At 42.1% G+C, this 12,833-nt stretch overlaps 1 protein-coding gene across 2 annotated transcripts in view; it reads right to left on the bottom strand.

The window, feature by feature from the left end:
• Positions 1–1,117: 1,117 nt before the first annotated feature.
• slc8a3 (solute carrier family 8 member 3) overlaps positions 1,118–12,833 on the bottom strand; it is a 99,607-nt gene continuing 87,891 nt past the window's right edge. The window contains exons 4-8 of one of the 2 annotated variants that reach the window (XM_084381229.1): positions 11,339–11,356; positions 8,744–8,868; positions 8,338–8,437; positions 6,196–6,465; positions 1,118–4,989 (exon numbers count right to left, since the gene is read on the bottom strand). In XM_084381229.1, the coding sequence (XP_084237355.1) occupies positions 4,613–4,989; positions 6,196–6,465; positions 8,338–8,437; positions 8,744–8,868; positions 11,339–11,356 (890 nt within the window). In that variant the 3' untranslated portion in view covers positions 1,118–4,612. The remainder of the gene's footprint in view (positions 4,990–6,195; positions 6,466–8,337; positions 8,438–8,743; positions 8,869–11,338; positions 11,357–12,833) is intronic. The other variant, XM_084381230.1, reaches the window with a different exon arrangement.

Raw genomic sequence — 12,833 nt, 5'->3', positions numbered from 1 at the left:
TGAACTTGTAAGTGTGAGAGATAAGAAAGTGAGAATGATAATCAGTTAGGCTTTGTTCCTGTAAATGCCTGAATTTAAAAAAAAAGAAGCTCTTGGCTGCTTTAACAACATCATGAAAAACACACAAAATCACCCATGACAGGCAAAATGTGGTTTGTCTTAACGTAACCAAAAAGCCTTGATAGATAGTGTTGCAGATATGCAGTGAAATGTGATCAACAGTCATGGAGATCAATGGTATAAAGACATGAGATGCCAGACAGAGGACTGGCTTCACAGAAACTGACTAAAAGTATCTGCAAGCTGACAGAAATGTTTTAATGGTACAAAATAATCCCGTCACTGTTTCTGAATTCAGGAGTCATTTCATCAATGCCTGGAAGGAACGCTGCATCTTATAAAAACTCACTCCTCCGTGTGTCCACTGACACGTTACTGTTGTTTTGAAAAGATTACAATAACACCAGTATTAGATATTTTTGTCTTTTATCTCGATTTAAAGGATTTGGTTTGTTTGTAGAAACCTTTCAGAAATATAATGTCAATTTGTGATTTTACCCTCATAGAACGTGGAGGTCGCTGATCTTCCACTGACACCATCAGTGTGTTATTGTGTGACTTTGGTGTTTTAAAAGGTTATTTCAACTCCAAACTAACAAAACTGTTTGTACCTATCAGTCATTTAAACACCAAAATATGTAAAAGGGACCTTTTTTGTTTATTTTGTTTAACCAGGAACAGCTGTTATATCAGTATCTTCATAGTCACCAGACTCCATTGACAAAAACAGCAATTTTACCCTCACCGAACATGGAAGTTGCTGGTCTACCTCTGCCTTCATCATTGACTTTGTTTGTGTTATTGTGTGACTTCTGTGTTTTAAAGGGTTAATTCGGATCCAAACTTATGAACCTATTATGTCATTTAAACACCAAAATATGGAAAAATTGAGCCCTAGTTTAAATGACCCTTTTAAATCAGTGACAATTGCGGACACATTGTCAGATCTGAAGAAACGAGGCTTGTTTAAGTGCAACCAGTGTTTGCTTACGACCCAGACAGCTGCTTTAATTCCAGAGTAAAGGAACAAAAACGGCTTGATCTCAAAACAACACCGTCAGCTTTGGAAATTTGCTTTTTTATTTTGACATCTCATTGCAGGCCAGGAAAAACATACCAATCCATTAAAATGTGCCCCTTTTCTGTTACACACACAAAGAAAAACAAAGTTAAAAGAAACAGTATTCACCTAGTCAATGAATCTTTCCTCAGTGTCTCACAACATCATCAACCACAAGTCCAACTACTGAACGGTGATACTTCACTTCCATCCTGCAGGCTGAGAAAAAAAACAACAAAAACAAAAAGACTGGTGCCTTGAGAGGTGATGTGTATGATAAATATATTTCATCTTTTACATAATTAAGACATGTATTTTTAAGACAAAAATGACAGAACTGATTTAGAGTCGTGCCCTTGTGAAGACCAGCCACAACTGGAAGAGGACGCACAGCCTGGCTTCAGCACGGCAACATGCACATCACACCAACACACACTGGCCGACGTTCCTGCTCAACACATCCCCGGAAGATAAAATCAAGAATACAACCAAATAAACGATATAAACAGCCACTAAAGGCTGAGATAAAACTAAGAACACTGGCAATTCCTTGACATCATGAACACCTGCTGAACTCGGGACTGAAAACATGTCCCGTTGCAGGATTTTTACCAAGGAAAAGGGTGACAAAGTGAGCCTCGTTGACCCCTGAAAAATAAAACGATAAAAACTTCACACTTCCACTGACACTGGCTCAGATGAAGCGACTGCAGATAACCTGTAAATGAGATGTGAGAGTGGTGTTGACATGCTTCCCCCACCCCCATGACACCTATACTGTGTCTATGTAAACATACACTGAAAATTATGTACATAATGTGGGTTTCTGTGTTGCCTCTGAATGGGACAGTCAGCCCAACTGTCCTCCCACGTGTGCAGCAGTGGACCCGTCGCTCTCCTCCGAATGTGTGTGTGTTTACATGTAAGAGAGAGAGACAGAGAGAGATAGAAAGAGAGAGAGTGGGGCGAGCAGGTGTGTGGTCCAGGGCCAGGGGAAGAGCATCCGATTCAGCCACGAGACTTATTTACAACACTGCTCACCACAAAGGAAGAACACTGAGGAGGAAGAGGAGGAGGAGGAGGAGGAGGAGTGCTAAGTAGAGAAGTAGAAGAAGGGACGACCACAGGGACTGGAGATTGACATCCCCCTCGTGGAAATACAGCGTCACTGCCACTAACTGTCACTTCTATTTTTTTTTTTGTTTTACTTTTTTAATTTTATGTTTTTTTAACTGATGTTGCAGTCCCACCTCTTTGGTAATCTCTTGGGTGATTTTTGAAATTAGCCAAAAAAATTGACAGATTATATTCTAACATACTTTTTTTTTCAATGTAAATTAAGTAATAAACATATTTTCTGCTGCTCCCGGGAGTTTCAGACGTGTATTTTTCTCTCGTTTTTAAAAACAAAGCACCAGTCGTGTGTTAAACAGCATTCAGAATCAAATGTCAGGCTCATTTCATATTCAAACCTGGAGTCTATCTGCTGCTCAGACACTCACACCGGGCTCTTGACTCAGCTTCTTCACTGAAGAGGTTTCAATCCAAAAATGAGCATCGCCGACACCTTTACATAATGACCACAAGTAAAAATTGTTATGGAAAAATGTGTAATTTATGAGCCACTTTTTGAAGCGTTGCCAATAAAACACCCACAAATCCGTAAGGGAACCGTCTTGATCCTCTGCAGTGTCAAGAAAGGAAAGATTTATTGTGATAAAGCTGCACTCAGCAGCTATCTGAGAAGACCAGGCCCCTATCTGAATGAATCAAATCTGTTAAAATAAATGGTTTAAACTTATTTTCCCACAGGTTATACTTCTAGTAGCCTACCAAAAGCATTTGGACGAATGCAAGTTTAATTAATTTTTTTGTAATCTTGTGTATTAGCATGATATCCTCCTCTTCCATGCTTATTAGAAGTCAGTCTGCAGCCGAGCTAAATTGGTTGTAAATCTTAACTGCGCACACTTTTCTGGCTTTTGGAGGGGAGGTCGTAATATGTGTCATAAACCCTCATCTCTGTTTTTTATCTCCCCTTATTTAAAGTGTTTGATATAATATGGCAGATGTTGTGTTTTCAGCTTCTTCTGCTGCCCCCAAGTGGCCGCAAATCTGTAAACACAGCTTTAAAAATAATTATGAACCATTTTAGGAAAAGAGGCTCTTCAGATGTGCAGCCGAGCAAAGAGCTTGTGAGTGTCGGCAGCAAACGTCTCTCCCTCCACAGGCACTCTGTTCAGTCCATAGTGACACCTTTTTAATATTGGCCTTTTGCACATGTACAAGTAGAAGTCTCCATAAATAGAACTATACAGCAAAGTGCAAGGAAGGAACAGTACAAAAATACCTCTGAATTTACCTCTGCAGCAACACGTTTTATAATTTTTTTTTCTTTTTTTTTTTTTCGGATTTCTGATTGAAAAGGTGAAAACTCGAGTGAGACCAAGATATCAGTAAATAAATAAAATACAATGTCATACTTTTTACCTAGGCAAGATACATAACTCTTAGAAATGTGAAGACATCGTTCCAGTATATAGTTTGACCCCCCCCCTCCCCCTCCCGCTTAGCCACAGCAATCCTCTGTTGTTAGAGCAGAAGGTGACCACATTTAAACAAATATTCAAAATATACAGAAAATATGGAAATATAGTATATATAGATACGTATAGAGTACGGAAGTAATGTTCAGGGCAGTTTGACCATGTTCACTGTGTCCACCTCTTCGCCTGTTTTGAATGGTGATTCATCTGCCAGTATGAACTGTCACTGTCGCTCCTCTTCTTCTTCTTTGTGTGATTTCTGAGAACTCTGCAGTGCTCCTTAGGAAACTATGCAAATAAAAATAAATACTATGAATCCATCCCACGGTCACTCAACAACATATTCCCATTTTTTTTACGATATAATCTTTTTGTAATTCCTTAACATAGATCAGAAAATAGTTCCTTTATTCCTCTTTTTGTGTGTGTGTGTGTGTGTGTGTTTATTTTTTTTTTTTGTTTTGTTTATTTTTTGCGTTTTTATCCCCAAAATACTTTTTAAAAAAAGTCGTTCTCGTCAGATGTTGAGAAAAATATATACCTCTGATTAACTCAACTCTCTCCGGATATAAGACTGCAGTCTCTTCCAGTGGAATGCAGGACCACCCCCGGAGAATCGGCATCTTCTGGACTCGGTGGTAACCCAATCCCAACTGTAAGCACACTCGCACAGGCTCAGGACGGCTCTCCTATAGCCACGGCGAACAGGCCTGTCAGCACTAGAGGGCAGGATACACACCTCCAAGCATCCTTACAGAAGGGGTTGAGGGAGAGAGAGAGGGAGAGGGAGGGGGGTGTCTGGGAAAACCCCGGGTTTACCTCTCCTGTCCTTTCATACCATACAAGACTGACCCAAATTCCACAGTGAGAATTCACTCTTTTACCTCTGAAGTTGTACTTTAAACCCCTGTATGTGTGTATTCTCTCACGCTGAAGTCTTTTCCATTTAGAAGCCCTCTATATGACAGTAGGCCTCCAGACTGGAGAAGAGGATGTAAAGGAACCAGAGGCTGAAAAAGAAGGCCGACGTAGCCAGTCTGTGTCCCCGGGGCCCGCCCAGTTCTCCTCCGATGTGGGCCCGGCGCCGGTAAAGCAGCACCGAGATGGCCAGGAAGGCGAAGATGGTGAAGAGAGTGACGGAGAAGGCCAGCGAGCCGGCTTCCACCACGAACGGCTTCCCCTGCATGTGCCAGTAGATGGCGGCCACCGACCAGGCCATGCCAATCCCCAGGAAGACGTTGACGGCGTTGCTGCCGGTCACATTCCCGATAGAGGCGTCTGCGTAGGTGTCCTGGACTGCTGATACCTTACTGGCAAAGGTGTCTGTGGAGAGAGAGAAGACATTACATTTTATTATGTCTACTTCTATGTCTGTATGGATCAAACAAATAAACAATAAATATAACGTGTTAATTGTGAGCTTTGAGCTAGCTTTTTCCCCCTGCCATTACTGGTCCTTTCCAGTCTGAATGCTAAGCTAAGCTAACTGGTTGCTGGTTCCAGCTGCATGTTTAAGGTACAGATGTTTGTAGTAAGAAAGCTAATGAGCATATTGCTAAGAAGAAAAATGCAAATTTGAACAACGTTTCAAAGGTCAAGAATGAACAATGCCAAACATTTTAAATGTGTTTCTGATGTATCTGTATGTTCACGAAAACTACATCCTAAATAACTTCTAAACAAAATTTTGATTAATCATTACATTTTGATCCAAATGCTGCTAAACTGTGCAGCATTTGGACATTCTCGCCATCACCTCTTTCAAACTGAGTCTCGCCCACTTCGAACCATCGAGGACAACAGAAGTGCCTCATCTGAAGTAACTAAACTGCTCATTCTGCTGAATCGTCCACAGCTGATTGAGAAAATAGTTTTCCAGTGCCTTCTAACATCACGACACTCTTGTCTAATTCAGAGTATAATTTCAATAAACAAAGGAGACCATCGAGATAATTAGCACTACTGCTAGTGCTACTTAGTCTAGAAAGGAAGACTACATCTCCCAAAGTTCCTGTTTCCTTTCATCCAATTCCCCCCAAGATCTTTCAGTTTCCTGACGTAGATAAACATGCCTGAAGTGACTCTATATTTTTCCATTTCCTGCCAAATCCACCTGTCACTCAAAGTCTAAATTTCACTGTGGAGGCTGGCAATCTTCTCTGTATTGGTCTTGTTTGTTTATACTATTTATATGTCTTTTTTTTCCCTCCTCAAAATGAGCGCAGTGATGATTTATTAATGCTGCACGCAGGACCTTTAATAACAAATGTGCTGACAGAGTCAAGGTTTTTGGTGACACATTCTTCCTGCTGGGTGAAAATGTCAGTTTGGAGGAAATAAGAATATCAGCCATCTTGATGACGAAGCATGTTTGCTGTTTGAAAAGCCCACGAAGCTGCATATTATTCTCGCACTATTAAAGAAGCATATAATCCATCAAGTGCCATAAAAAGACATTGATATGCAGAACTTAAGAGGACAGATTCTCACACTACAATCATGACTGTACTGACAATGGCGTGTCCTCACCTGGGACGGATGTACCGAGTGCCACAAACACCACAGCAGTGACTGAGTCCTTGAGGCCGATGGTGCAGCCGAAGTGAGACGCCAGGTCCCCGATGACGGCCGTGAGCAGGCCGATGATGATGATGGAGACGATGAAGCAGGCCCAGCCGTTCAGGTAGTCCGTGGGAGGAACACAAGCGAACAGGACCTTCCAGAAGACGGTGAGGAAGTGCATGACGTAGTCGAAACAGGACGGCAGCCGTTCTTCCCCTGTGTCCTCTTCGTCCTCATCTACTGGGTCAAAGTGGGGCCGAGCGGGGGAGGGCACAGGCGGCGGGGGAGACGAGGGTGTGAAAGGTGGGATGGATTGAAGCGTAATGGGATGACAGGAGGGAGCAGAGCAGCAGGGAGGAGGAAGAGATAGCAGAATATTTGAGCAACGATAAAGAGAGAGGGGTGAAGGAGGGGAAGTAAATATTAAGAGAAGTGGCAGAGAGCAAAGAACACAAAGAGATAGAGGAAGACAAAAGAGAGACAGATGAAGAAAGTTGAGAGAAAGCAGGGAGGGTAAAGAGCCGGAGAAGAGTTGGAGAAAGATAAAGGATCGATGGAGGAGATAAGGGAAGACACGGGGGGGAAGGAAGAGAACAACATTCACTTAAAAATGGCACATTCACTTATTCCTCAGTGTGAGACATCATATCACTACAGCCTGAGGTTACTGTTGTGTATAAATATGCTACGAATACATATCAAGATGAAGAACTGCCACAGGATGTGACTCATTTTTAATTTATTAAAAGAGCATCAAAGTTTCTGGTTTTTAATGGATGGGGATGAAGTTTGTACGAGGATTTAACATGTCTTAGTTCCTTTAGAGAACTTTTGGGGTAAAAAAAAGTCCTTAAACTGTTTTTTCAGATGTTTTTTTGCTTTGAAGCTCCAGAAATTTTTTGAGGACTACGAATTTTCACCCGACTTTCCATCATCATGAGGGTGAGTAGATAATGACTGAATTTTCATTTTGGTGACCTTATCCTTTCAGTAATAGACTGAGCTCCTATACGCACATTTTGAAGATCGCAGCAGTGTGCTGTATTTGTTGGCATTGGTTGGTTGGGTGGTCGAGGGAGATTATCTAAGAACCTAAAGGTCACAGACACGGTCACCGCACCAGCTGCTTAGTCTGTTAAAGTGAGCTTGAACTAGAAACTGAAGCACACTCAGCCCGCTGTGAGCTCCTCTGCATAACAGTGTCATCTAGAACGACAATAACATTAATGTAAATGGTCACCCTCTTCAGGTGGAGGGAGCAGGGCGTCCTCTGTGTCCCAGCAGCTCACAGGAAACTTAGCAGACAGGAGACACTGTGCTGATTCAAAGTGTCAGGCCATGTGAGCTGCATGCATTTTTCAGCCACGGGGTGGATGATGAAAAAATAAAGAGCAGCGCTGGATTAAATATTTCAGGACCAAAGTGACGAACCGAGGCCTTCACAGTGCTCTACATGGTGGCTGTGACTGCAGCGGACGGAGCAGCAGCTGCACTGCAGGCTGAAGGCTGATCTGATGCTGCTGCTGTCGCCTGACGTGATGGATGAGCTCTCTCTCGCTTACATCAGATATTTCCAGAGCTTCAAGAGATTTGCTTTCCGGGTGGATTCCACTAATATGAGTTTTTGAAGGCTCATAATGACACCAATATTTTTGGGCTGAAGTCCGTGAGAGCCAATATTAGATAAGAAGATCACTCACATATCTGTCTGTTAAAAACAAGGCCAGCGCCAGTAGAAGGTTAGCTTAGCTTAGCATAAAGGGGGGGAAACAACTAGCCTGGCTGTGGTCAACATGATACACCAATCAGCACCTCTACAGCTCACTTACTTGCCGAATGCTGCAACACTGTTTTGCTGTGAAGCTCCAGAAATGTCTTGAGGACTACAAAACTCAGCTTACTTTCCATAGATAATGACTGAATTTTCATTTTTGGCTGAACTGGTCCTTTAATTTGTACATAAAATGCTGGACTTGCTAACCTAAGCTAAAAGGCTGCTGGATGTTTTACTTTTTAAAGATATTTTTCTTCATGTTTAGCAAGATCAGAATCAATCTCATCATGTCGGCAGAGGACAAAACTCAATATTTGGGGTTGTGTTTACTGTACCTGCACTGACTGTAATGGCCTCCATGAACTGGTCTCTCCATGAGTTTGTTCCCACCACCAGTGCCAGGTTGGTCTTTTTGATCAGCTTGTCCACTGTGCTCTGAAACAAGAATGAAATCCATCCATTATTTACATCCGGAGACTGCATCAGAAAATGAAATACACGAGCTTCACCACATGATGGCAGTGGCATCCAGGGTCCAGGCAGCTGATGACAACCACACAGCAGAAACAAATATGGAGGGCCTGTGTTAGAGGATGCATATGAAGCATATCTTCTCCAGAAATGCTAAAATTAGAAATATGTGGCTGTTCTTTCATACAAGGCGGCAGCTTTCTGTGACTGCATGAAAAACACCAGTTTCAGCTGTAATCATCAGGCTGTTTGAAGAGCGACCTTTCCCACCTTAAACTCGTACGATTCTTCAATAATGACTTCCAGCTTGGAGTGTTCCCCCAGCACTGGTTTTCCCATCTCTGCGATCCGCCTGGCTTCCTCCTCGTCTGATGTCATCTTCCTGTCTGGTACATCTGAGCGGCGAGGGCGAGAAGGAGCAAAATGAAAAAAAAAAAAGAAAAGAAATCTCAGTGAGAAAGATGGCAATCAAAACAAGAGGATGCTCAGTTGATTAGCATGTTGTGTCGTACTTCACAGCACACAAACAAAACATCAGAAGGTTGCCTCGCTGGGAACAGTTTGGATTTATTCAGCCTTTATTATATTCAGGCTTTAGGAAGAGACAAGATGTGTTTTATATGCAGTATTTAAGTAACAGCTGTCACAATCAATCAGCGCACAGTGAAAAGCTGAAAGATTTACTGCAGTTAACAGAGAGCCTTCCCTGTCGCACACGTCTTCTCCAGCTTTGTGATAACCTGCATGCTCGATCAATCCACACGAAAACACAAACAATGCAGAGGCGAATATTTAGTGCAGATCCATTTCTGTGTTAGTTTTACCGTTTCCCATTCTTTCATCCAGAAGTGTTGGAGTTTGCATGTTCTACCTATGACTTTCGCAAGAAATCCTACAATTTAAAGGGTCAACTAACCCAAATTACAACAATACATTAATTCCAGATTATTGAATGATTCATTATTAATTACATTTTGGGGTATCTGTCTCCAAAATCGTGACATTGTGTTTATTTTTGTTGACTTATTTAAGAGTGGAGGGTTGTTTTGCTTTGCTCTGACCAATGGCGAGAGACTTAAGCACTGATGTCATTTTTAGTCGACGTGGAAGCTGCTGAAAAGAGCCTGACCAATATATCAGCTGATATTATCAGCCAGTATTGGCCTGGCACAGATATATATTGGATATAAAGCATACTAAAGCAACACTTTTCATAAAGAAGTATGTTAATTTACGAGTATTTATTTCTGCAGGTTGACTAATAACACCTTGCACATCCACAAGATGACAACCTCATTTTACGTCCCGCCTCTTAAACTCTGATTTGGTGCATGTTTCTCAGAGCGGTGGCCAATAGTGGGCACAACACCAGAACATGTGCATCAGCACAGATCTCCATCATGAGGGTGTGATGTTCTGATTGTAGGACAGAGCTACAGTAAGCTCATTAGATTAGTAGCAATATAACAAATCAAGCACTTTCAAATTCTGTCGTTCAAAGTCAGTACTCTTTAAGAAGAGACACCACAGGTGGATCGGGTAAAACCATGAAACTTATCACCTGAAAATATCTTTTTGTATGACAAGTTTTCAGATATTTTATGCAAATTAGGTATTATGGAGTTAAATATGTGGTCCAGAACAGATATATGAACTAATATAAACACCGAAATATAAATTTTTCTTTCGCCAGACTAAAAGAAGACATGTGATGGAAGCAAAAAAGCCCAACAAACTCTAAATTGACCTGTTGTGTCTCCCCTTCAGGCCTTATTTTCTTCCCTAATACAAAATGATTTTGCAGGCTCATGGAAGCCCCGATCAGTCCTTCTATCTGCTTGTCAGACGTGTCCTGGGTGGCTCTCTGCTGTAGAAAGAAGCCACAATGCTTCACAGAGCTTCTGAGTGCACTGCGCACAACAAAGCGCGCCATAACATCAATTCTGTGCTGTCAAACTCTATCAAGAAGGAGCGCTTGTGCATCCAAAGGCTCTCATCCCGCTCTGAGTGTGACACCCCCACTGAGCCACCTGGTGCAGAGACCTTGTCATCTTTTATACGAGCCCCTGAGTCCCAGCCTGCTGCTCTTTGCTGACAACATGCTTACCATTAAATATTAATGTTGCCATTAAAGATCACAGCCAAGTCCCCTTGATAGGAGGGCATGTCGACGAGCGTGCATGCACACACACACACACACACACTTTTAGGCTAAATCAATTAAACACCCAAGACAGTGTGTACCCTTAAGTCCTGACAGGATTTCTTTTGCTCAAGTTTAAAATTTGATCATCCAGTCATTCCTGGTCGCTGCTGCACCACTAACATGACACAATTTTCTTGACAAGGACGGGAGAAAAAATACTAAAACAATCCCAGAAAGGTAATTAAATTTCTAATTTCAGAACTGCAGGTTCTTTATCTTGACGGCTATCAAGTGTCTGTACCTTGTTCTTGTACTGGAGAACATAATTTATGGATTTATGATTAATTTATCAGCTGGTTAGCGTGAACAATCCATCACTAAGTGTAGCAAAGAGCAGCAGAAGACAGCTGAAGAGGATAACAGCGTAGGCTCAGCACTTGATGCGCTGAAGGGGATCGAGGTGATCCACGCTGATCTCAAACTTGGCAACATAAAGATGGTGAATCACCAGATACGACCCTTCGAAGTCGAGCTGATAGACTTCGGTTTGGCCATTTCCAGATCACAAGCTGGGCTGGACAAATATTTATAATTTGGTAAACTGGATTATTTTTATTACTATACTGATTTTGTTTCCACACCATGCAACTGACCAAACATCGGTCAACCCACACCACACACAGAGGAAGGAGATGCTTTGAGGAGGAAGGATGACTTACCATCAGCTAACAACAGGGCTGTGAAGGAGTGGGAAGAGGGAGGAGGGGAGAAGGGCATGGAGGAAACAGAAATGTGATGAGCAACAGAAATGGAAGGAAAAGGAGGAGAAAAATGTGATGGCTCAGAGAATGGCTGGTATTGACCCGGATGTGTGATATATATGGCGCTGATTAAACAATTGGATGAGGTAGTGGGATGAATATGGTATTTTGTAGTCTTTTATGGGCCCGAAGGCTCGATTGAGGTTTATTAAGGGAAAAGATGTCCGATAGAAATCAACAAAACTGCAGAATATTTTGCGTCATGATCTCCAGCTATGAGCATAACATTAACTCAAAACTTTATGACTCGCAGCTGTTGTCAGATGAGCTTGGAGGTAATATTACACAGAAACACTTAAATGCACTTTCCCAGAACTTGGTCAGAGTCTAGACTACTCTAGCTGCTCTGCTAAAAGCATAATTAAGCTTCCCAAATGCTGCCAGAAATGCTTTGTTGAGTGCAAAACGTCACCTGACGGCATGAGGGTGATTAGATAATGACAGAAGTTTCATTTTTGGGTGAACTTATCCTTTAATTGTGAGTCTTGTTTGTCCTCAAAATTGTATAATAAAATATTTTGTTGGCGACATCTACAAACCCTGAAATAAAGCAGTTGGTGGGATCTATATTATGTGAGAGACTGTGCCACTGTCAATAGGGCGGAGGTGAGGATGACAGGATTTTATTCGACAGCTTCAGTTAGGAGGCAGCGTATAAACAACAACAAAACCGGCCTCAGCCTGCCATGACCTGCTGCCAGCCTGCCTAAAAACCTTGTTAGCATGTTGGAGAGTTTTCATGGAGGCCTAAATGCTGCTTCAGAGGCTTTTCTATTCTGTGGAAACATTAAATAGAAGCAGTGAATCTGTGTATACAGTTATTTACAAAGACATATACTTAAACACACATACACCCAGGAAATTATGCTGTAGTGCATTTTTTCTCTGGACATCAGGTAAACACTGCCCGTCAACGCTGACTGTGACTGAGCACCAAGCATCAATGATATAAACACTTAGTCCACCTCTCCTGATCGACAAGTGCATCAGCTTCATGCAGGATGTTGGGGTGGAGACAGGCCTCCTTTTCCTTTAAGTCATTGTATGTGATACTGGCCTGTACAAACTGTGGCTTTTTCACTGGGAATATTTACTCACATTGTTCCAGTCAGATTTGGTATTGTGCCAAACTCTTCACGGGCGATAATCATCCAGTCACAACCAATCATCCGCACACTGTAAACTAAAATATGCTGATGATGAAGGTGCCCTGTGCAGAAGCTCAGAACCATCACGCCCCATTCTTAGCGTTTTGATTATGACTCTGCCTGATTGTTTATTTGCATGCTGTTGTTGCGGAGCAGATCCGTGACACAGAGCGACGTGCTCAGACGCCCTCGGCAAAGTGTAAACCGTAACTAAATTATATGATTAAGAATGAGAAAGAGGTGCA

The sequence above is a fragment of the Pagrus pagrus genome (genome assembly GCF_965226575.1).
Source record: "Pagrus pagrus genome assembly, chromosome: 18".
Lineage (NCBI taxonomy): Eukaryota > Metazoa > Chordata > Actinopteri > Spariformes > Sparidae > Pagrus > Pagrus pagrus.
This window is presented reverse-complemented; position numbering and strand designations above follow the sequence as displayed.